Raw genomic sequence first — 27,398 nt, forward strand, 5'->3', positions numbered from 1 at the left:
TGGTCATGGATTTAACAGGGGTGGAAACTCCATCAGCTAATGCTTACATCAATCCTATGCATTTTAAATGATGGAGGAATGCGCAAGTGCAGAATTGGCTCAGGACTCAGCCCAAGACCTCTGATCTGTGTATCTCGCATAGAGATAGAGGACTCTAGATGGATATAAGACGTTTGATACAAGTTGAGTCTTCTATCTAACTTTATGGTGTGTGTCCAGACCACCATGCAGAGATGATGGAGGTGGACCGGGATGTGGAGATCCCCCAAAACAAGGCCATGGTGCTGAGGGGCCACGAGTCAGAGGTGTTCATCTGTGCCTGGAACCCCGTCAACGACCTGCTGGCCTCTGGGTACAGAACAAACTCCTATATCCTTCTCTTTCACTGTCTGCCCTACTTCTCTTTCACTGTCTGCCCTACTTCTCTTTCACTGTCTGCCCTACTTCTCTTTCACTGTCTGCCCTACTTCTCTTTCACTGTCTGCCCTACTTCTCTTTCACTGTCTGCCCTACTTCTCTTTCACTGTCTGCCCTACTTCTGTCTCTTTACAGAGAAGGGACATAGCCTAAAGATAAATGATTTCTGTTCATAAAGTAAAATCCACCTTCATACAGCATTGGTAGTCTGGAGAAGTATGCATTGACCTACATTTTGATGTGGCAGAACTTAGTCAAGGACGTTTCCAACAGGTTGCTGGTGGTAACCTTCAGTGAAATAATGTTTATTTGTGTGTTTTGTACTTGCACATCTAATTGAGTCCTACGCACCATATAATACAATCTAGGTAGTCAGATATTACTGTGGTTTTAGGCTAGCCAAAGAAGTTATGTTAGATGTGTGTGTGTGTGTGTGTGTGTGTGTGTGTGTGTGTGTGTGTGTGCAGGTCTGGGGACTCGACGGCGCGGATCTGGAACCTGAGTGAGAACGGCACGGGCAGCTCCACGCAGCTGGTGCTGAGACACTGTATACGGGAGGGAGGCCAGGACGTACCCAGCAACAAAGACGTCACCTCACTGGACTGGAATGTGAGTTAGAGAGAGACCCCGATTAGTTTGTCTTCCCAGCTGGAAATATGGGACGTGCTTCTCTCTCCCATGGAAAATCCAGGGCTGAGTAACAGTAGGTCAGGCTGTCATTTCCCTGCTCCGTGAACGATACTCAACCTGCATTTAACTACTTTGGGCCTAATCGCAACTCGGGACAAGCAGGCAAAACTGACTTTCTGGTAAATGTTTGATGTCATCGGGAGATTATTTTTAGTAATGCACATAAATCTCAAATTAGGATCGTCCTGTGTTTGGTTCCAATCTGGTGTGCAACAGAAACCAACAAAAAATATGGCAACCCAGAATTCCAGGTTATTTAAAGGGTTTAGTTTTGGTTAAAAAAAATCATAAATAACTGCTGAATTTGTATTTTTCAGAGTGAGGGTACGCTGCTAGCCACAGGCTCATACGACGGCTTTGCCAGAATATGGACTAAAGACGGTAAGCCATTTAAAGACGCACTACGGCCGTTGTTAATTGTTTACATAACGTTTTTGCTTTAATAGTTTTAGGCAAATAATATAAGCTTTTGTCCAATGAGGTGATTTCTGGACAACACGTCTGTCCATTTAGGGGATCCCTTTTGGCTAGAGCAGCATCTCAACATTTCTAAACACCAAATCATAGATGGCCCATCGTCCTGTTCTCTTGCTGAACAAGCACTGTGACGTGTTTTTCAGGTAACCTCGCCAGTACCTTGGGCCAGCATAAAGGTCCTATATTTGCCCTTAAATGGAATAAGAAAGGAAACTTCATCCTCAGTGCAGGAGTAGATAAGGTAAGGTAACGTAGATAAGATAACGTAGGTAAGGTAAGATTATGGGTTTTGTGATAGACAGTTGGGTTTAAAATCCCTTTAAATGAATTAGATTCATCATGGTGTGCTGTCATTGGTCAGTCATGATGAAAGGACTGACAGTGTATCCATCTCCCGTTCAGACCACCATCATTTGGGACGCTCACACAGGCGAGGCGAAGCAGCAGTTTCCCTTCCACTCAGCGCCGGCCCTGGACGTGGACTGGCAGAGCAACAACACGTTTGCCTCCTGCAGCACGGACATGTGCATACACGTGTGTAAGCTGGGCCAGGACCGGCCTGTCAAGACTTTCCAGGGACACACGGTAAGACCAGGGACTGGCTGTCTCCTCTCAGTCACGTTGACATTGTGACTGACATTGATTCATCTCTATAGTCTAAAGGCCTCGTCTTCAAATGCCCTGACCTGAATATAAAGGTGAAGGCTTTTGCCCGTCCTCTTCCTGTTCTGTCACGTCACTACAGGAAGTGCCTTGAGACAGTTAATGCATTCGTTGTGCGCTGCTAAATTCTAAAGTTCACAGCGTGTTTCCTTGTATTGCCACTCATCATGTCTTTCCCTCCTATAGAATGAAGTGAACGCAATCAAGTGGGATCCCACGGGGAGTCTGCTGGCCTCCTGCTCTGACGACATGACACTCAAGGTCATTACAACACACACAGCTCTCTCACACACACACAGCTCTCTCACACACACACACAGCTCTCTCACACACACACAGCTCTCTCACACACACACAGCTCTCTCACACACACACAGCTCTCTCACACACACACAGCTCTCTCACACACACACAGCTCTCTCACACACACACAGCTCTCTCACACACACAGCTCTCTCACACACACAGCTCTCTCACACACACACAGCTCTCTCACACACACACAGCTCTCTCTCACACACACAGCTCTCTCTCACACACACAGCCTCTCTCACACACACAGCTCTCTCTCACACACACAGCTCTCTCTCACACACACAGCCTCTCTCACACACACAGCTCTCTCTCACACACACAGCTCTCTCTCACACACACAGCTCTCTCTCACACACACAGCTCTCTCTCACACACACAGCTCTCTCTCACACACACAGCTCTCTCTCACACACAGCTCTCTCTCACACACACAGCTCTCTCTCACACACACAGCTCTCTCACACACACACAGCTCTCTCTCACACACACAGCTCTCTCTCACACACACAGCTCTCTCACACACACAGCTCTCTCTCACACACACAGCTCTCTCACACACACAGCTCTCTCTCACACACACAGCTCTCTCACACACACAGCTCTCTCTCACACACACAGCTCTCTCACACACACAGCTCTCTCTCACACACACAGCTCTCTCACACACACAGCTCTCTCTCACACACACAGCTCTCTCTCACACACACAGCTCTCTCACACACACACAGCTCTCTCACACACACACAGCTCTCTCACACACACAGCTCTCTCACACACACACAGCTCTCTACACACACACAGCTCTCTCACACACACAGCTCTCTCACACACACACACACAGCTCTCTCACACACACACAGCTCTCTCACACACACAGCTCTCTCACACACACAGCTCTCTCACACACACAGCTCTCTCACACACACACACACACAGCTCTCTCACACACACAGCTCTCTCACACACACACAGCTCTCTCACACACACAGCTCTCACACACACACAGCTCTCTCACACACACACACACACAGCTCTCTCACACACACACACACACACAGCTCTCTCACACACACACACACAGCTCTCTCACACACACACACACACAGCTCTCTCACACACACACACACACAGCTCTCTCACACACACACACACAGCTCTCTCACACACACACACACACAGCTCTCTCACACACACACACACAGCTCTCTCACACACACACACACACAGCTCTCTCACACACACACACACACAGCTCTCTCACACACACACACACACAGCTCTCTCACACACACACACAGCTCTCTCACACACACACAGCTCTCTCACACACACACACAGCTCTCTCACACACACACACAGCTCTCTACACACACACACACAGCTCTCTCACACACACACACAGCTCTCTCACACACACACACAGCTCTCTCACACACACACACAGCTCTCTCACACACACACACAGCTCTCTCACACACACACACAGCTCTCACACACACACACAGCTCTCTCACACACACACACAGCTCTCTCACACACACACACAGCTCTCTCACACACACACACAGCTCTCTCACACACACACACAGCTCTCTCACACACACACACAGCTCTCTCCACACACACAGCTCTCTCTCACACACACACAGCTCTCTCACACACACACACAGCTCTCTCACACACACACACACAGCCTCTCTCACACACACACACAGCTCTCTCACACACACACACAGCCACACACACACACACAGCTCTCTCACACACACACACACACACACACACAGCTCTCTCACACACACACACAGCTCTCTACACACACACACAGCTCTCTCACACACACACACACACACAGCTCTCTCACACACACACACAGCTCTCTCACACACACACACACACAGCTCTCTCACACACACACACACACAGCTCTCTCACACACACACACACAGCTCTCTCCACACACACACACACAGCTCTCTCACACACACACACACACACAGTCTCTCTCACACACACACACAGCCTCTCTCTCACACACACACACAGCTCTCTCTCTCACACACACACACAGCTCTCTCTCTCACACACACACACAGCTCTCTCTCTCACACACACACACAGCTCTCTCTCTCACACACACACACAGCTCTCTCACACACACAGCTCTCTCACACACACACACAGCTCTCTCTCACACACACACACAGCTCTCTCTCACACACACACACAGCTCTCTCTCACACACACACACAGCTCTCTCTCTCACACACACACACAGCTCTCTCTCACACACACACACAGCTCTCTCCACACACACAGCTCTCCACACACAGCTCTCACACAGCTCTCACACACACACACAGCTCTCTCACACACACACACACACACAGCTCTCTCACACACACACACAGCTCTCTCACACACACACAGCTCTCTCACACACACACACACACAGCTCTCTCCACACACACACACACACAGCCACACACACACACACAGCTCTCACACACACACACAGCTCTCTCACACACACACACAGCTCTCACACACACACACAGCTCTCTAACACACACACACAGCTCTCTCTACACACACACACACAGCTCTCTCTCACACACACACAGCTCTCTCACACACACACAGCCACACACACACACAGCTCTCTCACACACACACACAGCTCTCACACACACACACAGCTCTCTCACACACACAGCTCTCTCACACACACACACACACACACACACACACACACACACACACACACACACACACACACACACAGCTCTCTCACACACACACACACAGCTCTCTCACACACACACACAGCTCTCTCACACACACACACACACACACAGCTCTCTCACACACACACACACACACACAGCTCTCTCACACACACACACACAGCTCTCTACACACACACACACAGCTCTCTCACACACACACACAGCTCTCTCACACACACACAGCTCTCTCACACACACACACACAGCTCTCTCACACACACACACACAGCTCTCTCACACACACACACACACAGCTCTCTCCACACACACACACACACACAGCTCTCTCACACACACACACACACACAGCTCTCTCACACACACACACACACACAGCTCTCTCACACACACACACACAGCTCTCTCTCTCACACACACACACAGCTCTCTCTCTCACACACACACACAGCTCTCTCTCTCACACACACACACAGCTCTCTCTCTCACACACACACACAGCTCTCTCTCTCACACACACACACAGCTCTCTCTCTCACACACACACACAGCTCTCTCTCTCACACACACACACAGCTCTCTCTCACACACACACACAGCTCTCTCTCTCACACACACACACAGCTCTCTCCACACACACACAGCCTCTCTCACACACACACAGCTCTCTCCACACACACACAGCTCTCTCACACACACACACAGCTCTCTCACACACACACAGCTCTCTCACACACACACACAGCCTCTCACACAGCTCTCACACACACACACACACAGCTCTCACACACACACACAGCTCTCTCACACACACACACACACACACACACACACACACAGCTCTCTCACACACACACACACAGCTCTCTCACACACACACAGCTCTCTCACACACACACACACACAGCTCTCTCACACACACACACACACACACAGCTCTCTCTCACACACACACACAGCTCTCTCTCACACACACACACAGCTCTCTCACACACACACAGCTCTCTCACACACACACACACAGCTCTCTCTCACACACACACAGCTCTCTCTCACACACACACACAGCTCTCTCTCACACACACACACAGCTCTCTCTCACACACACACAGCTCTCTCTCACACACACACAGCTCTCTCTCACACACACACACAGCTCTCTCACACACACACACAGCTCTCTCACACACACACACACACACACACACACACACACACAGCTCTCTCACACACACACACACACACACACACACACACACACACACACACACACACACACACAGCTCTCTCACACACACACACACACACACACACACAGCTCTCTCACACACACACACACACACACACACACACAGCTCTCTCACACACACACACACACAGCTCTCTCACACACACAGCTCTCTCACACACACAGCTCTCTCACACACACAGCTCTCTACACACACAGCTCTCTCACACACACACAGCTCACACACACACACACACACACACACACACACACACACACACACACACAGCTCTCACACACACACACACACACAGCTCTCTCACACACACACACACACAGCTCTCTCACACACACACACACACAGCTCTCTCACCACACACACACACAGCTCTCTCACACACACACACACACAGCTCTCTCACACACACACACACACACAGCTCTCTCACACACACACACACAGCTCTCTCACACACACACACACACAGCTCTCACACACACACACACACACAGCTCTCTCACACACACACACACACACACACAGCTCTCTCACACACACACACACACACAGCTCTCTCACACACACACACACACACACACAGCTCTCTCACACACACACACACACACACAGCTCTCTCTCACACACACACACACACAGCTCTCTCACACACACACACACACACACACACAGCTCTCTCTCACACACACACACACACACAGCTCTCTCTCACACACACACAGCTCTCTCTCTCACACACACACAGCTCTCTCTCTCACACACACACACAGCTCTCACACAGCTCTCACACACACACACACAGCTCTCACACAGCTGTCTCTCTCCACACACACACACACAGCTCTCTCTCTCACACACACACACAGCTCTCTCACACACACACAGCTCTCTCACACACACACACAGCTCTCTCACACACACACACAGCTCTCTCACACACACACACAGCTCTCTCTCACACACACACACAGCTCTCTCTCACACACACACACAGCTCTCTCACACACACACACACAGCTCTCTCACACAGCTCTCTCACACACACACAGCTCTCTCACACACACAGCTCTCACACACACACAGCTCTCTAACACACACACACACACACACACAGCTCTCTCACACACACACACAGCTCTCTCACACACACACACAGCTCTCTCACACACACACACACACACAGCTCTCTCACACACACACACACACACACACAGCTCTCTCCACACACACACACACACACAGCTCTCTCACACACACACACACACAGCTCTCTCACACACACACACAGCTCTCTCACACACACACACACAGCTCTCTCACACACACACACACAGCTCTCTCTCTCACACACACACACAGCTCTCTCTCACACACACACAGCTCTCTCTCTCACACACACACACAGCCTCTCTCTCACACACACACACAGCTCTCTCTCACACACACACACAGCTCTCTCCACACACACACAGCTCTCTCACACACACACACAGCTCTCTCACACACACACACAGCTCTCTCACACACACACACAGCTCTCTCTCACACACACACAGCTCTCTCACACACACACACAGCTCTCTCACACACACACACACACACAGCTCTCTCACACACACACAGCTCTCACACAGCTCTACACACACACACAGCTCTCACACAGCTCTCACACACACACACACACAGCTCCTCACACAGCTCTCAACACACACACACACAGCTCTCACACAGCTCTCTCTCTCACACACACACACAGCTCTCTCTCTACACACACACAGCTCTCTCTCCACACACACACAGCTCTCTCACACACACACACAGCTCTCTCTCACACACACACACAGCTCTCTCACACACACACACACAGCTCTCTACACACACACACACAGCCTCTCACACAGCTCTCTCACACACACAGCTCTCTCACACACACAGCTCTCACACACACACACAGCTCTCTCCACACACACACACACACACACAGCTCTCTCACACACACACACACAGCTCTCTCACACACACACACACAGCTCTCTCACACACACACACAGCTCTCTCACACACACACACAGCTCTCTCACACACACACACACACACAGCTCTCTCACACACACACACACACACAGCTCTCTACACACACACACACACAGCTCTCTCACACACACACACACACACAGCCTCTCACACACACACACACAGCTCTCTCACACACACACACACAGCTCTCTCTCTCACACACACACACAGCTCTCTCTCTCACACACACACACAGCTCTCTCTCACACACACAGCTCTCTCACACACACACACAGCTCTCTCACACACACACACAGCTCTCTCACACACACACACAGCTCTCTCTCACACACACAGATCTCTACACACACACACACACACACACACACACACACACACAGCTCTCTCACACACACACACACAGCTCTCTCACACAGCTCTCTCACACACACACAGCTCTCTACACACACAGCTCTCTCACACACACACACACACACACAGCTCTCTCACACACACACACACACACAGCTCTCTCACACACACACACACAGCTCTCTACACACACACACAGCTCTCTCTCACACACACACACACAGCTCTCTCACACACACACACACAGCTCTCTACACACACACACACAGCTCTCTCTCACACACACACACAGCTCTCTCTCTCACACACACACACAGCTCTCTCTCACACACACACACAGCTCTCTCTCTCACACACACACAGCTCTCTCTCTCACACACACACACAGTCTCTCTCACACACACACACAGCTCTCTCTACACACACACAGCTCTCTCTCCACACACACACAGCTCTCTCACACACACACACAGCTCTCTCACACACACACACAGCTCTCTCTCACACACACACACAGCTCTCTCACACACACACACACAGCTCTCTCACACAGCTCTCTCACACACACAGCTCTCTCACACACAGCTCTCACACACACACAGCAGTCTCTCACACACACACACACACACGCTCTCTCACACACACACACACAGCTCTCTCACACACACACACAGCTCTCTCACACACACACACACACACAGCTCTCTACACACACACACACACACACACACACACACAGCTCTCTCACACACACACACACACAGCTCTCTCACACACACACACAGCTCTCTCCACACACACACACAGCTCTCTCACACACACACACAGCTCTCTCACACACACACACAGCTCTCTACACACACACACACAGCTCTCTCTCTCACACACACACACAGCTCTCTCTCTCACACACACACAGCTCTCTCTCACACACACACAGCTCTCTCACACACACACACAGCTCTCTCACACACACACACAGCTCTCTCACACACACACAGCTCTCTCACACACACACACACAGCTCTCTCTCACACACACAGATCTCTCACACACACACACACACACACACACACACACACACACACACACACACACACACACAGCTCTCCACACACACACACAGCTCTCTCACAGCTCTCTCACACACACACACAGCTCTCTACACACACAGCTCTCTCCACACACACACACACACAGCTCTCTCCACACACACACACACACACAGCTCTCTCACACACACACACACAGCTCTCTAACACACACACACAGCTCTCTCACACACACACACAGCTCTCACACACACACACACAGCTCTCTACACACACACACACAGCTCTCACACACACACACACAGCTCTCTCACACACACACACACAGCTCTCTGCACACACACACACACACAGCTCTCTCACACACACACACACACAGCTCTCTCTCACACACACACAGCTCTCTCTCTCACACACACAGCTCTCTCTCTACACACACACACAGCTCTCTCTCACACACACACAGCTCTCTCTCTCACACACACACAGCTCTCTCTCTCACACACACACACAGCTCTCTCTCCACACACACACAGCTCTCTCTCTCACACACACACACAGCTCTCTCTCACACACACACACAGCTCTCTCACACACACACACAGCTCTCTCTCACACACACACAGCTCTCTCTCACACACACACACAGCTCTCTCTCACACACACACACAGCTCTCTCTCACACACACACAAGCTCTCTCACACAGCTCTCTCACACACACAGCTCTCCTCACACACACACAGCTCTCTCACACACACACACACACACACACACACACACACAGCTCTCTCACACACACACACACAGCTCTCTCACACACACACAGCTCTCTCACACACACACACACACACAGCTCTCTACACACACACACACACACAGCTCTCTCACACACACACAGCTCTCTCACACACACACACAGCTCTCTCACACACACACACAGCTCTCTCACACACACACACACAGCTCTCTCACACACACACACAGCTCTCTCTCACACACACACACAGCTCTCTCTCTCACACACACACAAGCTCTCTCTCACACACACACACAGCTCTCTCACACACACACACAGCTCTCTCACACACACACACAGCTCTCTCACACACACACAGCTCTCTCACACACACACACACACTCACACACACACACACACACACACAGCTCTCTCACACACACACACAGCTCTCTCACACACACACACAGCTCTCTCAACACACACACACACAGCTCTCTCACACACACACACACAGCCTCTCTCTCACACACACACACAGCTCTCTCTCTACACACACACACACAGCTCTCTCTCACACACACACACAGCTCTCTCTCACACACACACACAGCTCTCTCACACACACACACAGCTCTCTCACACACACACACAGCTCTCTCACACACACACACAGCTCTCTCTCACACACACACACACACACACACACACACACACACACACACACACACAGCTCTCTACACACACACACACACACACACACACACACACACACACACACACACACACACAGCTCTCTCCACACACACACACACACACACACACACACAGCTCTCTACACACACACACACACACAGCTCTCTACACACACAGCTCTCTCACACACAGCTCTCTCACACACAGCTCTCTCACACACAGCTCTCTCACACACACAGCTCACACACACACACACACACACACACACACACACACACACACACACACACACACACACACACACACACACACACACACACACAGCTCTCTCACACACACACACACACACAGGCTCTCACACACACACACACAGCTCTCTCACACACACACACACAGCTCTCTACACACACACACACACAGCTCTCTCACACACACACACACACAGCTCTCTACACACACACACACACAGCTCTCTCACACACACACACACACAGCTCTCTCACACACACACACACACAGCTCTCTCACACACACACACACACAGCTCTCTCACACACACACACACACACAGCTCTCTCACACACACACACACACACAGCTCTCACACACACACACACACACAGCTCTCTCACACACACACACACACACACACAGCTCTCTCCACACACACACACACACACAGCTCTCTCACACACACACACACACACAGCTCTCTCTACACACACACACACACACAGCTCTCTCTCCACACACACACACAGTTCTCTCTCCACACACACACAGCTCTCTACACACACACACACACAGCTCTCTCACACACACACACACAGCTCTCTACACAGCTCTCTCACACACACACAGCTCTCTCACACACACAGTCTCTCACACACACACAGCTCTCTCACACACACACACACACACACAGCTCTCTCACACACACACACAGCTCTCTCACACACACACACACACACACAGCTCTCTCACACACACACACACACACAGCCTCTCTCACACACACACACACACAGCTCTCTCACACACACACACAGCTCTCTCACACACACACACAGCTCTCTCACACACACACACACAGCTCTCTCACACACACACACACAGCTCTCTCTCTCACACACACACACAGCTCTCTCTCTCACACACACACACAGCTCTCTCTCACACACACACACAGCTCTCTCTCACACACACACACAGCTCTCTCACACACACACACAGCTCTCTCCACACACACACACAGCTCTCTCACACACACACACACACAGCTCTCTCACACACACACACACACACAGCTCTCTCACACACACACACAGCTCTCACACAGCTCTCACACACACACACAGCTCTCACACAGCTCTCACACACACACACACACAGCTCTGCACAGCTCTCACACACACACACACACAGCTCTCACAGCTCTCTCTCACACACACACACAGCTCTCTCTCACACACACACAGCTCTCTCTCACACACACACACAGCTCTCTCACACACACACAGCTCTCTCACACACACACACAGCTCTCTCACACACACACACACAGCTCTCTCTCACACACACACACAGCTCTCTACACACACACACACAGCTCTCTCACACACACACACAGCTCTCTCACACAGCTCTCTCACACACACACAGCTCTCTCACACACACAGCTCTCACACACACACACAGCTCTCTACACACACACACACACACACAGCTCTCTCACACACACACACAGCTCTCTCACACACACACACACAGCTCTCTCACACACACACACAGCTCTCTACACACACACACACACACAGCTCTCTCACACACACACACACACACACAGCTCTCTCACACACACACACACAGCTCTCTCACACACACACACACACAGCTCTCTCACACACACACACAGCTCTCTCACACACACACACACAGCTCTCTCACACACACACACACAGCTCTCTCTCTCTCCACACACACACAGCTCTCTCTCTCACACACACACACAGCTCTCTCTCACACACACACAGCTCTCTCACACACACACACAGCTCTCTCACACACACACACAGCTCTCTCACACACACACACAGCTCTCTCTCACACACACAGATCTCTCACACACACACACACACACACACACACACACAGCTCTCTCACACACACACACACAGCTCTCTCACACAGCTCTCTCACACACACACAGCTCTCTCACACACACAGCTCTCTCACACACACACACACACACACAGCTCTCTCACACACACACACACACACACAGCTCTCTCACACACACACACACAGCTCTCTCACACACACACACAGCTCTCTCCACACACACACACACACAGCTCTCTCACACACACACACACAGCTCTCTCACACACACACACAGCCTCTCTCTCACACACACACACAGCTCTCTCTCCACACACACACAGCTCTCTCTCACACACACACACAGCTCTCTCTCTCACACACACACACACAGCTCTCTCTCACACACACACACAGCTCTCTCTACACACACACACAGCTCTCTCTCACACACACACAGCTCTCTCTACACACACACAGCTCTCTCACACACACACACAGCTCTCTCACACACACACACAGCTCTCTCACACACACACAGCTCTCTCTCACACACACACACAGCTCTCACACACACACACACAGCTCTCTCACACAGCTCTCTCACACACACACAGCTCTCTCACACACACAGCTCTCACACACACACAGCTCTCTCACACACACACACACACACACACACACAGCTCTCTCACACACACACACACAGCTCTCTCCACACACACACACAGCTCTCTCACACACACACACACACACACACACACACACTCTCTCACACACACACACACAGCTCTCTCACACACACACACAGCTCTCTAACACACACACACACACAGCTCTCTCACACACACACACAGCTCTCTCACACACACACACAGCCTCTCTCTCACACACACACACACAGCTCTCTCTACACACACACACAGTCTCTCTCACACACACACAGCTCTCTCTCCACACACACAGCTCTCTACACACACACACAGCTCTCTCACACACACACACAGCTCTCTCACACACACACACAGCTCTCTCACACACACACAGCTCTCTCTCACACACACACACACACACACACACACACACACACACACACACACACACACACACACACACACACACAGCTCTCTCACACAGCTCTCTCACACACACACAGCTCTCTCACACACACAGCTCTCTCACACACACACACACACACAGCTCTCTCACACACACACACACACACACAGCTCTCTCACACACACACACAGCTCTCTCACACACACACACACAGCTCTCTCACACACACACACAGCTCTCTCACACACACACACAGCTCTCTCACACACACACACAGCTCTCTCACACACACACACAGCTCTCACACACACACACACACACACACAGCTTCTCTCACACACACACACACACACACAGCTCTCTCACACACACACACACACACAGCTCTCTCTCCACACACACACAGCTCTCTCTCACACACACACACAGCTCTCTCTCTCACACACACACACAGCTCTCTCTCCACACACACACAGCTCTCTCTCACACACACACACAGCTCTCTCTCTCACACACACACACAGCTCTCTCTCACACACACACACAGCTCTCTCTCACACACACACAGCTCTCTCTCACACACACACAGTCTCTCTCACACACACACAGCTCTCTACACACACACACAGCTCTCTCTCACACACACACACAGCTCTCTCACACACACACACAGCTCTCTCACACACACACACAGCTCTCACACAGCTCTCTCACACACAGCTCTCTCACACACACACAGCTCTCTCACACACACACACACACACACACACAGCTCTCTCACACACACACACACAGCTCTCTACACACACACACAGCTCTCTCACACACACACACACACACACAGCTCTCTCCACACACACACACACACACACAGCTCTCTCACACACACACACACACAGCTCTCTCACACACACACACAGCTCTCTCACACACACACAGCTCTCTCACACACACACACAGCTCTCTCACACACACACAGCTCTCTCTCACACACACACAGCTCTCTCTCACACACACACACAGCTCTCTCTCACACACACACACAGCTCTCTCACACACACACAGCTCTCTCACACACACACAGCTCTCTCACACACACACACAGCTCTCTCACACACACACAGCTCTCTCTCACACACACAGCTCTCACACACACACACACACACACACACACAGCTCTCTCACACACACACACACACACACACACAGCTCTCTCACACACACAGCTCTCTCTCCACACACAGCTCTCTCACACACACAGCTCTCTCACACACACACAGCTCTCTCACACACACAGCTCTCACACACACACACACACACACACACACACACACACACACACACACACACACACACACACACACAGCTCTCTCACACACACACACACACACAGCTCTCTCACACACACACACACACAGCTCTCTCACACACACACACACACACACAGCTCTCACACACACACACACAGCTCTCTCACACACACACACACAGCTCTCTCACACACACACACACAGCTCTCTCACACACACACACACAGCTCTCTCACACACACACACAGCTCTCTCACACACACACACACAGCTCTCTCCACACACACACACACACACAGCTCTCTACACACACACACACACAGCTCTCTCCACACACACACACACAGCTCTCTCACACACACACACACACACAGCTCTCTCACACACACACACACACAGCTCTCTCCCACACACACACACAGCTCTCTCACACACACACACACACAGCTCTCTCTCTCACACACACACACACAGCTCTCTCTCTCACACACACACACAGCTCTCTCTCTCTCACACACACACAGCTCTCTCTCACACACACACACAGCTCTCTCTCACACACACACACACAGCTCTCTCTCTCACACACACACACAGCTCTCTCTCACACACACACACAGCTCTCTCACACACACACAGCTCTCTCACACACACACAGCTCTCTCACACACACACAGCTCTCTCACACACACACAGCTCTCTCACACACACACACACAGCTCTCTCACACACACACACAGCTCTCTCACACACACATCACACACACACAGCTCTCTCACACACACACACACAGCTCTCTCACACACACACACACAGCTCTCTCACACACACACACACACAGCTCTCTCACACACACACACACACACAGCTCTCTCACACACACACACACACAGCTCTCTCACACACACACACACACAGCTCTCCACACACACACACACAGCTCTCTCACACACACACACACAGCTCTCTCACACACACACACACAGCTCTCTCTCACACACACACACACAGCTCCTCTCTCACACACACACACAGCTCTCTCAACACACACACACAGCTCTCTCACACACACACACAGCTCTCTCACACACACACACAGCTCTCTCACACACACACACACAGCTCTCTCACACACACACACAGCTCTCTCACACACACACACAGCTCTCTCACACACACACACACAGCTCTCTCACACACACACACAGCTCTCTCACACACACACACACACAGCTCTCACAGCTCTCACACACACACACAGCTCTCTCACACACACACACAGCTCTCTCTCAACACACACACACAGCTCTCTCTCACACACACACACAGCTCTCTCACACACACACACAGCTCTCTCACACACACACACAGCTCTCTCTCACACACACACACAGCTCTCTCACACACACACAGCTCTCTCACACACACACAGCTCTCTCACACACACACACAGCTCTCTCACACACACACACACAGCTCTCTCACACACACACAGTCTCTCACACACACACACACAGCTCTCTACACACACACACACACACAGCTCTCTCACACACACACACAGCTCTCTACACACACACACACAGCTCTCTCACACACACACACAGCTCTCTAACCACACACACACACAGCTCTCTCACACACACACACACACAGCTCTCTCACACACACACACACAGCTCTCTCACACACACACACAGCTCTCTCTCACACACACACACAGCTCTCTCTCACACACACACACACAGCTCTCTCTCACACACACACACAGCTCTCTCTCTCACACACACACACAGCTCTCTCTCACACACACACACAGCTCTCTCACACACACACACAGCTCTCTCTCACACACACACACAGCTCTCTCTCACACACACACACACAGCTCTCTCTCACACACACACACAGCTCTCTCTCTCACACACACACAGCTCTCTACACAGCTCTCACACACACACACACACACAGCTCTCTACACACACACACACACACAGCTCTCTCCACACACACACACAGCTCTCTCACACACACACACACAGTCTCTCTCCACACACACACACAGCTCTCTCTCTCACACACACACACAGCTCTCTCACACACACACACACAGCTCTCTCTTCACACACACACACAGCTCTCTCTCACACACACACACACAGCTCTCTCTCTCACACACACACACAGCTCTCTCTCTCACACACACACACAGCTCTCTCTCTCACACACACACACAGCTCTCTCTCTCACACACACACACAGCTCTCTCTCTCACACACACACACAGCCTCTCTCACACACACACACAGCTCTCTCTCACACACACACACAGCTCTCTCTCACACACACACACAGCTCTCTCCACACACACACACACACACACAGCTCTCTCACACACACACACACACAGCTCTCCACACACACACAGCTCTCTCACACACACACACAGCTCTCTCACACACACACACACACACACAGCTCTCACACACACACACAGCTCTCTCACACACACACACACACACACACACAGCTCTCTCACACACACACACACACAGCTCTCTCACACACACACACACACACACACAGCTCTCTCACACACACACACACACACAGCTCTCTCACACACACACACACACAGCTCTCTCACACACACACAGCTCTCTACACACACACACAGCTCTCTCACACACACACACACAGCTTTACACACACACACACAGCTCTCTCACACACACACACACACAGCTCTCACACACACACACACACACAGCTCTCTCACACACACACACACACACACAGACCTCTCAACACACACACACACACACAGCTCTCTCACACACACACACACACACACACACAGCTCTCTCACACACACACACACACACAGCTCTCACACACACACACACACACACAGCTCTCTCACACACACACACACACACAGCTCTCTCACACACACACACACACAGCTCTCTCACACACACACACACAGCTCTCTCACACACACACACACACAGCTCTCTCACACACACACACACACACACACAGCTCTCACACACACACACAGCTCTCACACAGCTCTCACACACACACACACACACAGCTCTCTCTCTCACACACACACACACACAGCTCTCTCACACACACACACACACACAGCTCTCTCTCACACACACACACACACAGCTCTCACACACACACACAGCCTCTCTCACACACACACACAGCTCTCTCACACACACACACACAGCTCTCTCTCACACACACACACAGCTCTCTCCACACACACACACAGCTCTCTCACACACACACACACACACAGCTCTCTCACACACACACACACAGCTCTCTCCACACACACACACAGCTCTCTCACACACACACACAGCTCTCTCACACACACACACACAGGCTCTCACACACACACACAGCTCTCTCACACACACACACAGCTCTCTCACACACACACAGCTCTCTCACACACACACACAGCTCTCTCTCACACACACACACAGCTCTCTCACACACACACAGCTCTCTCTCACACACACACAGCTCTCTCTCACACACACACAGCTCTCTCTCACACACACACAGCTCTCTCCACACACACACACAGCTCTCTCTCACACACACACACAGCTCTCTCACACACACACACACACACACAGCTCTATCACACACACACACACACACACACAGCTCTCTCACTCTCACACACATCTCTCTCTCCTTCCTGAGTCGGTCCCATGGTGCTACATAATGTCTCTGTCTCTCTCTCCTGTCTGTCTCTCAGATCTGGAGTATGAAGCAGGACTCGTGTGTCCACGACCTGCAGGCCCACAGTAAGGAGATCTACACCATCAAGTGGAGCCCCACGGGGCCCGGGACCAACAACCCCAATGCCAACCTGATGCTGGCCAGGTAATACAAGACGGTGAAACACTCCCAGCATTCCTCTGGGCTTTTTATCATAAAAAGCATTCAGGATCTGTATGTGACGTAGTATGGAGTGATGTGTTCATCTCCGTCTGTGACATTCTGTTTCCCCCAGCTGAAGGAAAAAAATAAAGAGCCCAGGATAGTCACTGTAATATATGTGAATAGATCTTCTGTCCTTCCTCTGCCTTTTACCCTCCTAAACAGCTCCAGGGGCGCTGCAGCATGCTCCCTCCCAAATGGGTGGTGTCTGGGACGTTAGGGGCAGAAGATGAATTTCCAAGATGGATACTAAAGTACTGTTCTTCTTCTCCCCAGCGCGTCGTTTGACTCGACGGTGCGTCTGTGGGACGTGGAGCGAGGCGTGTGCATCCACACGCTCACCCGCCACCAGGAGCCTGTCTACAGTGTGGCCTTCAGCCCCGACGGGCGCCACCTGGCCAGCGGCTCCTTCGACAAGTGTGTCCACATCTGGAACACACAGGTACGGGACGGACTGACACACACAGTCTCTGACGTCACTCGTACTTCATTCACATCTCAAGCCCGACTGTTTGTTGTAGGGCTTGTCTGGTGGTGGATGAATGGGTTTGAGTATTTAGCTCTGACGTATATGATGCATTGATTTCTGTAAATCTGGAGCTCAGCCCTTAGTGAGATACGTGTAATAATGTGAACATGATTGAAATTGAGTTTCCCCAAATCCATTTTTCCTGGTCATTGTTTGGCTGATTACACCCCTGTCCCTCTGTCTGTCCCTCTCTGTCCCTCTGTCTGTCCCTCTGTCCAGACGGGTGCTTTAGTCCACAGCTATAGGGGAACGGGGGGCATCTTCGAGGTGTGCTGGAACGCCACGGGCGACAAGGTGGGAGCCAGTGCGTCAGACGGATCGGTAAGTCTCACCAGCTGCCTCTTAATGGACACAGCCAGGAATTATTTCCCTGGTGTCAGGAGGAGCTGAGATAGAATCACGTCAGACCCCAGTCAAAAGCTTTATCTAGGGCCCAAGGTGTTTCCTGCTCACGTCGCATGGTCCAGGTAAACGCCTGGCTTCACGAGCACCAAGTAGTGACACTATATATAGATTTTAGTACTGTGCTAATGATCTGTTAGCTACCTGTCCAGTATCCAGCGTCTGTTATATTCATCTGGGGTCAAATGTCTACAGCTAGAGCAATAAACAGAATTGTTTACTTGTCAACAGTTGCAGCTGAGGCGTAATGAATCAAATGGCTAGTTTATCGATGGTCTTGAGCATCTACAGGTCATCTGTAAGGGATTGTCCTAGTAGTTCCACACCATAGTCCCCTCCAAGCTCATCACTAAGCTCAGGAACCTGGGACTGAACACATCCCTCTGCAACTGGATCCTGGACTTTCTAAGGGACCACAGTGGGGGTAGGCGATAACGCGTCCGCCATGCAGACCCAGAATACGAGGGCTCCTTAGGGGTGCGTGCTTAGTCCCTTCCTGTACTCTCTGTTCACCCACGACTCCAACACCATTAAGTTTGCTGACGACACATCAACGGAGCTGTAGTGGAACGGGTCGAGAGCTTCAAGTTCCTTGGTGTCCACATCACTAAGGAATTAGGGTCCACACACACCAAAAGTTGTGAAGGTACAACAATGCCTCTTCCCCCTCAGGAGGCTGAAAAGATTTAGGATGGGCCCCTCAGATCCTCAAAGTTATACGGCTGCACTATTGAAAGCATCTTGACTGGCTGCATCACCGCTTGGTATGGAAACTGCTTGGCATCCGAACGCGAGGTGCTACAGAGGGTAGTGCGTATGGCCTAGGTACATCACTGGAGCCGAGCTCCCTGCCATCTATGACCTCTATGCCAGGTGGTGTCAGAGCAAGGCTTCAAATGGTCATGGACTGTTCTTTCTGCTACCGATACCAGGCGGTGTCAGAACCTTAGAGGTTCCGCAGATTGAATAATGAATGACAATGAAGTGACTTTCTGCAGTGTATACTGGACCACTTAGACTAGTAATGGATGTGTGTTTGTCTCATTGGTTTCTATGTTAAAGGGATAAATGGGGCCTTTATCTACCTCCCCAGAGTCAGATGAACTTGTGGATACCATTTTTATGTCTCTGTGTCAAGTATGAAGGGAGTTAAGAGGTAGATTCGCGAGCCATTGCCTACTAGCGTTAGCGCAATGACTGAAAGTCTATGGGTATCTGCTAGCCGGTACCATAGACTTCCAGTCATTATGCTAATGCTAGTTAGCAATGGCTCGCGAATCTACCTCTTAACTTCAAACTGCACGCAGAGACATAAAAATGTTTATCTGACTATGGGAAAGTAGATAAAGGCCCTTTTAAGGCCAGGGGTTTTCCAGGTCTGGTCACATAACCCAGCTCAATTACATATGACCTTTAACCTCGCTCTCGCTCTCTGTTCCAGGTTTGTGTATTAGACCTGAGGAAATGACGCTCGTTTGGGGAGCCATGGACCGACTACGAATGTGTACATAGCCAAAATGACTGTCCCTGCCTGTCGTCTACACTGCTGTAGTCCCATCAGAAGCCATGGCCTGCCATCACAACCACCACCACAGACGGAGCGCCCAACACCCACATAAACACTTAAACTACACCTCCAGAGAAGGGGTCAAACTAACCTCCCGTGAAGGGGGTCTCCCCTCCCCCCCAGTCAGACTCAGACCCACAGGAGAGAGATTACTTTTACGTTCAGAGAATGAAAACATCCCAAAGGGACCCATTCATACATACCAAAAGATCTGCTATTTACTTTGTTTCTTTTTATCCTTTATACCAGAAATTAGAAATGGCTTTTTCCCCTCACGTCGTTGGTGTGTGCATATTGTACATGTCAGCATGTTTTGTTGTCTTTTTGCCGTAGGTTTGTGTTACATGTCGGGGAAAGAGTGGAGAGGTCAGTAGGATTTTTGTTTCTTTTACAATTTGGGTTTGAAACTGTTTATTGGGAGAAATCCATTCACTTTGGCATTGTACTTTTTTTTTCATGGCTCAAGAAAACATTGAACAAATCTATATTTCATAAGTTGAAATGGGTTAATTTGTTTTCAATTGAAATTTTGATGCTTGTTTTTCAGTTTGCCCCCCAAAACTTTTTTTATATATATTTGTCAGAGAGCAGTTAGGGCTTTCCTCCCCACTACGTCTCATTTTGCTTGACTACCTTGGGGAAATGGTTTCAGGTGTGTAAAACTGTTAGATCTCTGGACTAAAGATCATCACTGTTAGCTACTACATAACCCCATCCTTTCATCCTTTCACATAACCCCATCCTTTCATATTCTAAGGACATGTTACTTTAGGTTTCAGTGTTATGTAGAAGGAAAGGCTGATCGTCCATCTGTGCCTCCGTGGCTCTTTTAGCCAGAACATAGGAATGCCAGTGCTTTGGGTAGCTCATGAATGAATAGGACGCAGGACGAGCCCCATACAAACGCCGATGTCAAAGTTAGCCGGGAGTCTTCATACCCGAAATTGGTGAAACATGAGATTTTGTCAACGTTCCAAGACTACTTTTGAGTTGTAACTTCTGACCAACTTTGATTTTGGAGTGAACCATTGTTTCAAGTGTTCTGTTTGAGGATGCACTGCTGTGTCTGCTCTTAGGTCATTGTGGATGATTGATTTTCTTCCCAGCACCAACACTTGGAGACAGGCTGTGTCAAGGCCTATGCATGGATAGATGGTGCTTGTTTTTTTTGTGGTGTTCAGAAGGTGATGTTTTCTAGGCAGGGAGATGAGAAGCGGACTTTGGAACATATGACTTGACGTAACATTCTAACTGCATATATATATGTGTGTGTGTACGTACATATGTATATATATGTATGTATATATGTATATGTATATATATATATATATATATATGTGTATATATATGTATATATGTATATATATGTGTGTATGTATACGTACGTACATATGTGTATATATATGTATATATATATGTGTATGTATACGTACGTACATATGTGTATATATATGTATATATGTATATATATATGTGTATGTATACGTACGTACATATGTGTATATATATATATGTGTATGTATACGTATGTACATATGTGTATATATATGTATATATATGTGTGTATATATATATATATATGTGTATGTATACGTACGTACATATGTGTGTATATATATATGTGTACGTACGTATGTGTATATATATGTATATATGTATATATATATGTATGTATACGTACGTATATATATGTATATATATGTATATATATATATGTGTATGTATACGTACGTACATATGTGTATATATATATATGTGTATGTATACGTATGTACATATGTGTATATATATGTATATATATGTGTATGTATACGTACGTACATATGTGTGTATATATGTGTACGTATGTATGTGTATATATATGTGTACGTATGTATGTGTATATATATGTGTACGTATGTATGTGTATATATATGTGTACGTATGTATGTGTGACATCACAGGGGATTCTTTTTGTATGCAAGGTTGGTTTTGTAAAATTCTCCGTAACTCTCGAAGACACGCTTGGAAATATGTTATTCTTATGCATCATGTGGGTCTTTCACCATGAGAAATGGTTCTTTATAAAATACCATTAAACGGTCATAGCTATAAAAGAGCAGCCCTGAGAATGGCTTTGTTGAAGTTATTTTCTGCACTTAAGAATAATGCAAAACAGGGAGATGTGTTCAAGCAAGGATTGGGGTCAATTCCATTTTGATTCATTCTGGAAGTGAACTTCCAAGTCAAGAATTTGAATAAAATCTTTTTTTTCCATGATTGAATTGGAATTTGAGCACTTTAAATGGCATTGACCACCAACCCTGGTTGGTACATCCAGACGCAGGATAATGCTGCTAGTTGAATTTCTCTCCCGTAGCTGAATGCGTGCAGACGTTCTGTGAAAAAGCGAGGGACAATAGTAGTTTCTAAACTGTTCACTTGTTGGGTACACATTGGATCCAAGCCAACTTCATGGCATTCCAACATACCATCTCTTAGCCCTAGCTAACATCCAGTGGCTCTTAAACACCAATGTTTTATTTTCAATTTTATTTTTCTTCTGCAAAAGCCTCCTTTGCTCAAAGAATGTCACTTGTTTTACAAACGCATTTTGTACAGAAGCTAGCTAAGAGTATTTTGAAGTTTGCTTTAATATAACCAACAGTGAGTGGATCGTACCATGAAGACTATTAGGAAGTCTGACAGTGGAATGGTATTTTATAATGTTTGTTTTAAAAAAAATAATCTTTTTACAATGCATTCAAGTGTTTGCTATTTCTTGTTCCTACCTAAAGTACTAATTCTCTTTGCTATGCCTAAAAAGCCCTTGAAGGTTTTGTACTCTTTGAAAAACTTTTATAATTCTGATTTATTTCTAGCTATGTACGCAAAAATTAACAAGAACAATAAATCTAAACTTTAATGTGGATGTATCCATAACACCCTGGACCATGTAGGTAAATACCAGTGGATGTATCCATAACACCCTGGACCATGTAGGTAAATACCAGTGGATGTATCCATAACACCCTGGACCATGTAGGTAAATACCAGTGGATGTATCCATAACACCCTGGACCATGTAGGTAAATACCAGTGGATGTATCCATAACACCCTGGACCATGTAGGTAAATACCAGTGGAGATTTCTTTTGTTTGTTTCATTTTGTCTTCGCCCTCACCCATGTTATCTTCTCTCACTCACACAGATGCTGAGACTCTGCAACCTACGCATCTGACTGTTGTAATATCAATCAGATCTTTGAAACGTCTAGAATAAAAAATCTATTTTGATAATAACGTGTGGTTTTTCTGTTGACTTGGTTTGTTTCTCACCTAGAGTCCTTTTTGGTGTATTGCATGTAGGTTTTATTGTATTTAATCTTTTTAGTTTATGAAATACACATCCTCTTCAGCCATAGGTTGTGTAGTAGTCTATCCTTGGTCATGGTACATTTGGAAATATTCAGACCCCTTGACTTTTAACATTTTGTTATGTTACAGCCTTTAAAATTAATACAAAAATAAAAATCTACACCCAATACCCCATCATTTTTGCACTAATATATATATATATTTTTAATGAAATAGTACTTTTACATAAGTATTCAGACCATTTACTCAGTGCTTTGTTGAAGCACCTTTGGCAGAGATTACAACCTTGAGTCTTCCTGGGTATGATGCTACAAGCTTTCCACACCTGTATTTGGGGGAGTTTCTCCCATTCTCTGCAGATCCTATCAAGCTCTTGTCAGGTTGGATGGGGAGCGTCACTGGACAGCTGTTTTCAGGTCTCTCCATAGATGTTCGATTGGGTTCAAGTCCAGGCTCTGGCTGGGCCACAAGGACATTCAGAGACTTGTCCCGAAGCCACTTCTGCGTTGTCTTAGATGTGTGCTTGGGGTCATTGTTCTGCTGAATGGTGAACCTTCGCCCCAGTCTTGAGGTCCTGAGCGCTCTGGAGCAGGTTTTCATCGAGGATCTCTCTGTACTTTGCTCCGATCCTGACTAGTCTTCCAGTCCCTGCCATTGAAAAACATCCCCACAGCATGATGCTTCACTGTAGGGATGGTGCCAGGTTTCTTCCAGACGTGACACCTGGCATTTAGGCCAAAGAGTTCAATCTTGGTTTTATCAGACCAGAGAATCTTGTTTCTCATGGTTCGAGTCCTTTAGGTGCCTTTTGGCAAACTCCAAGTGGTCTGTTATGTGCCTTTTACTGAGATGTGGCTTCCATCTGGCCACTCTACCATAAAGGCCTGATTAGTGGAGTGCTGCAGAGATGGGAAAATCTTCCAGAAGGACAACCATCTCCACAGAGGAAATCTGGAGCTCTGTCAGCGTGACCATCGCGTTCTTGGTCATCTCCTTGACCAAGGCCCTTCTCCCCTGATTGCTCAGTTTGGCCGGGTGGCCAGCTCTAGGAAGAGTCTTGGTGGTTGCGAACTTCTTCCATTGAAGTATGATGGAGGCCACTGTGTTCTTGGGGACCTTCAATGCTACAGACATGTTTTGGTACCCTTCCCCATATCTGTGCCTCGAAGCAATCCTGTCTCAGAGTTCTACGGACAATTCCTTCGACCTCATGGCTTGGGTTTTGCTCTGACATGCACTGTCATCTGTGGGACCTTATATAGACAGGTGTGTGCCTTTCCAAATCATGTCTAATGAATTTCATTTACCACAGGTACATTTACATTTTTTTTACATTTTAGTCATTTAGCAGACGCTCTTATCCAGAGCGACTTACAAATTGGTGCATTCACCTATAATATCCAGTGGAACAACCACTTTACAATAGTGCATCTAAATCTTTTAAGGGGGGGGGTTAGAAGGGTTACTTTATCCTATCCCAGGTATTCCTTGAAGAGGTGGGGTTTCAGGTGTCTCCGGAAGGTGGTGATTGACTCCGCTGTCCTGGCGTCGTGAGGGAGCTTGTTCCACCATTGGGGTGCCAGAGCAGCGAACAGTTTTGACTGGGCTGAGCGGGAACTGTGCTTCCTCAGAGGTAGGGAGGCGAGCAGGCCAGAGGTGGATGAACG

At 48.9% G+C, this 27,398-nt stretch overlaps 1 protein-coding gene and 1 long non-coding RNA gene across 7 annotated transcripts in view; both read left to right on the plus strand.

Annotated features, from left to right (window-relative positions):
- LOC106598815 (F-box-like/WD repeat-containing protein TBL1XR1) overlaps positions 1–23,693 on the plus strand; it is a 36,681-nt gene extending 12,988 nt beyond the window's left edge. For all 6 annotated transcript variants that reach the window (XM_014189824.2, XM_014189821.2, XM_045714504.1 and 3 more), the window contains 10 exons: positions 220–352; positions 885–1,026; positions 1,425–1,488; positions 1,728–1,825; positions 1,987–2,169; positions 2,434–2,508; positions 19,692–19,819; positions 20,153–20,318; positions 20,625–20,726; positions 22,249–23,693. In XM_014189824.2, the coding sequence (XP_014045299.1) occupies positions 220–352; positions 885–1,026; positions 1,425–1,488; positions 1,728–1,825; positions 1,987–2,169; positions 2,434–2,508; positions 19,692–19,819; positions 20,153–20,318; positions 20,625–20,726; positions 22,249–22,275 (1,118 nt within the window). In that variant the 3' untranslated portion in view covers positions 22,276–23,693. The remainder of the gene's footprint in view (positions 1–219; positions 353–884; positions 1,027–1,424; positions 1,489–1,727; positions 1,826–1,986; positions 2,170–2,433; positions 2,509–19,691; positions 19,820–20,152; positions 20,319–20,624; positions 20,727–22,248) is intronic.
- A 479-nt stretch (positions 23,694–24,172) lies between these two features.
- Positions 24,173–25,656, plus strand: LOC106598819 (uncharacterized). Its single transcript, XR_001327292.2, has 2 exons — positions 24,173–25,442; positions 25,486–25,656. It is a non-coding gene; the product is annotated as an uncharacterized lncRNA (long non-coding RNA).
- The last annotated feature ends 1,742 nt before the right edge of the window (positions 25,657–27,398 follow it).

Source organism: Salmo salar, chromosome ssa03 (genome assembly GCF_905237065.1).
Source record: "Salmo salar chromosome ssa03, Ssal_v3.1, whole genome shotgun sequence".
Classification (NCBI taxonomy): domain Eukaryota; kingdom Metazoa; phylum Chordata; class Actinopteri; order Salmoniformes; family Salmonidae; genus Salmo; species Salmo salar.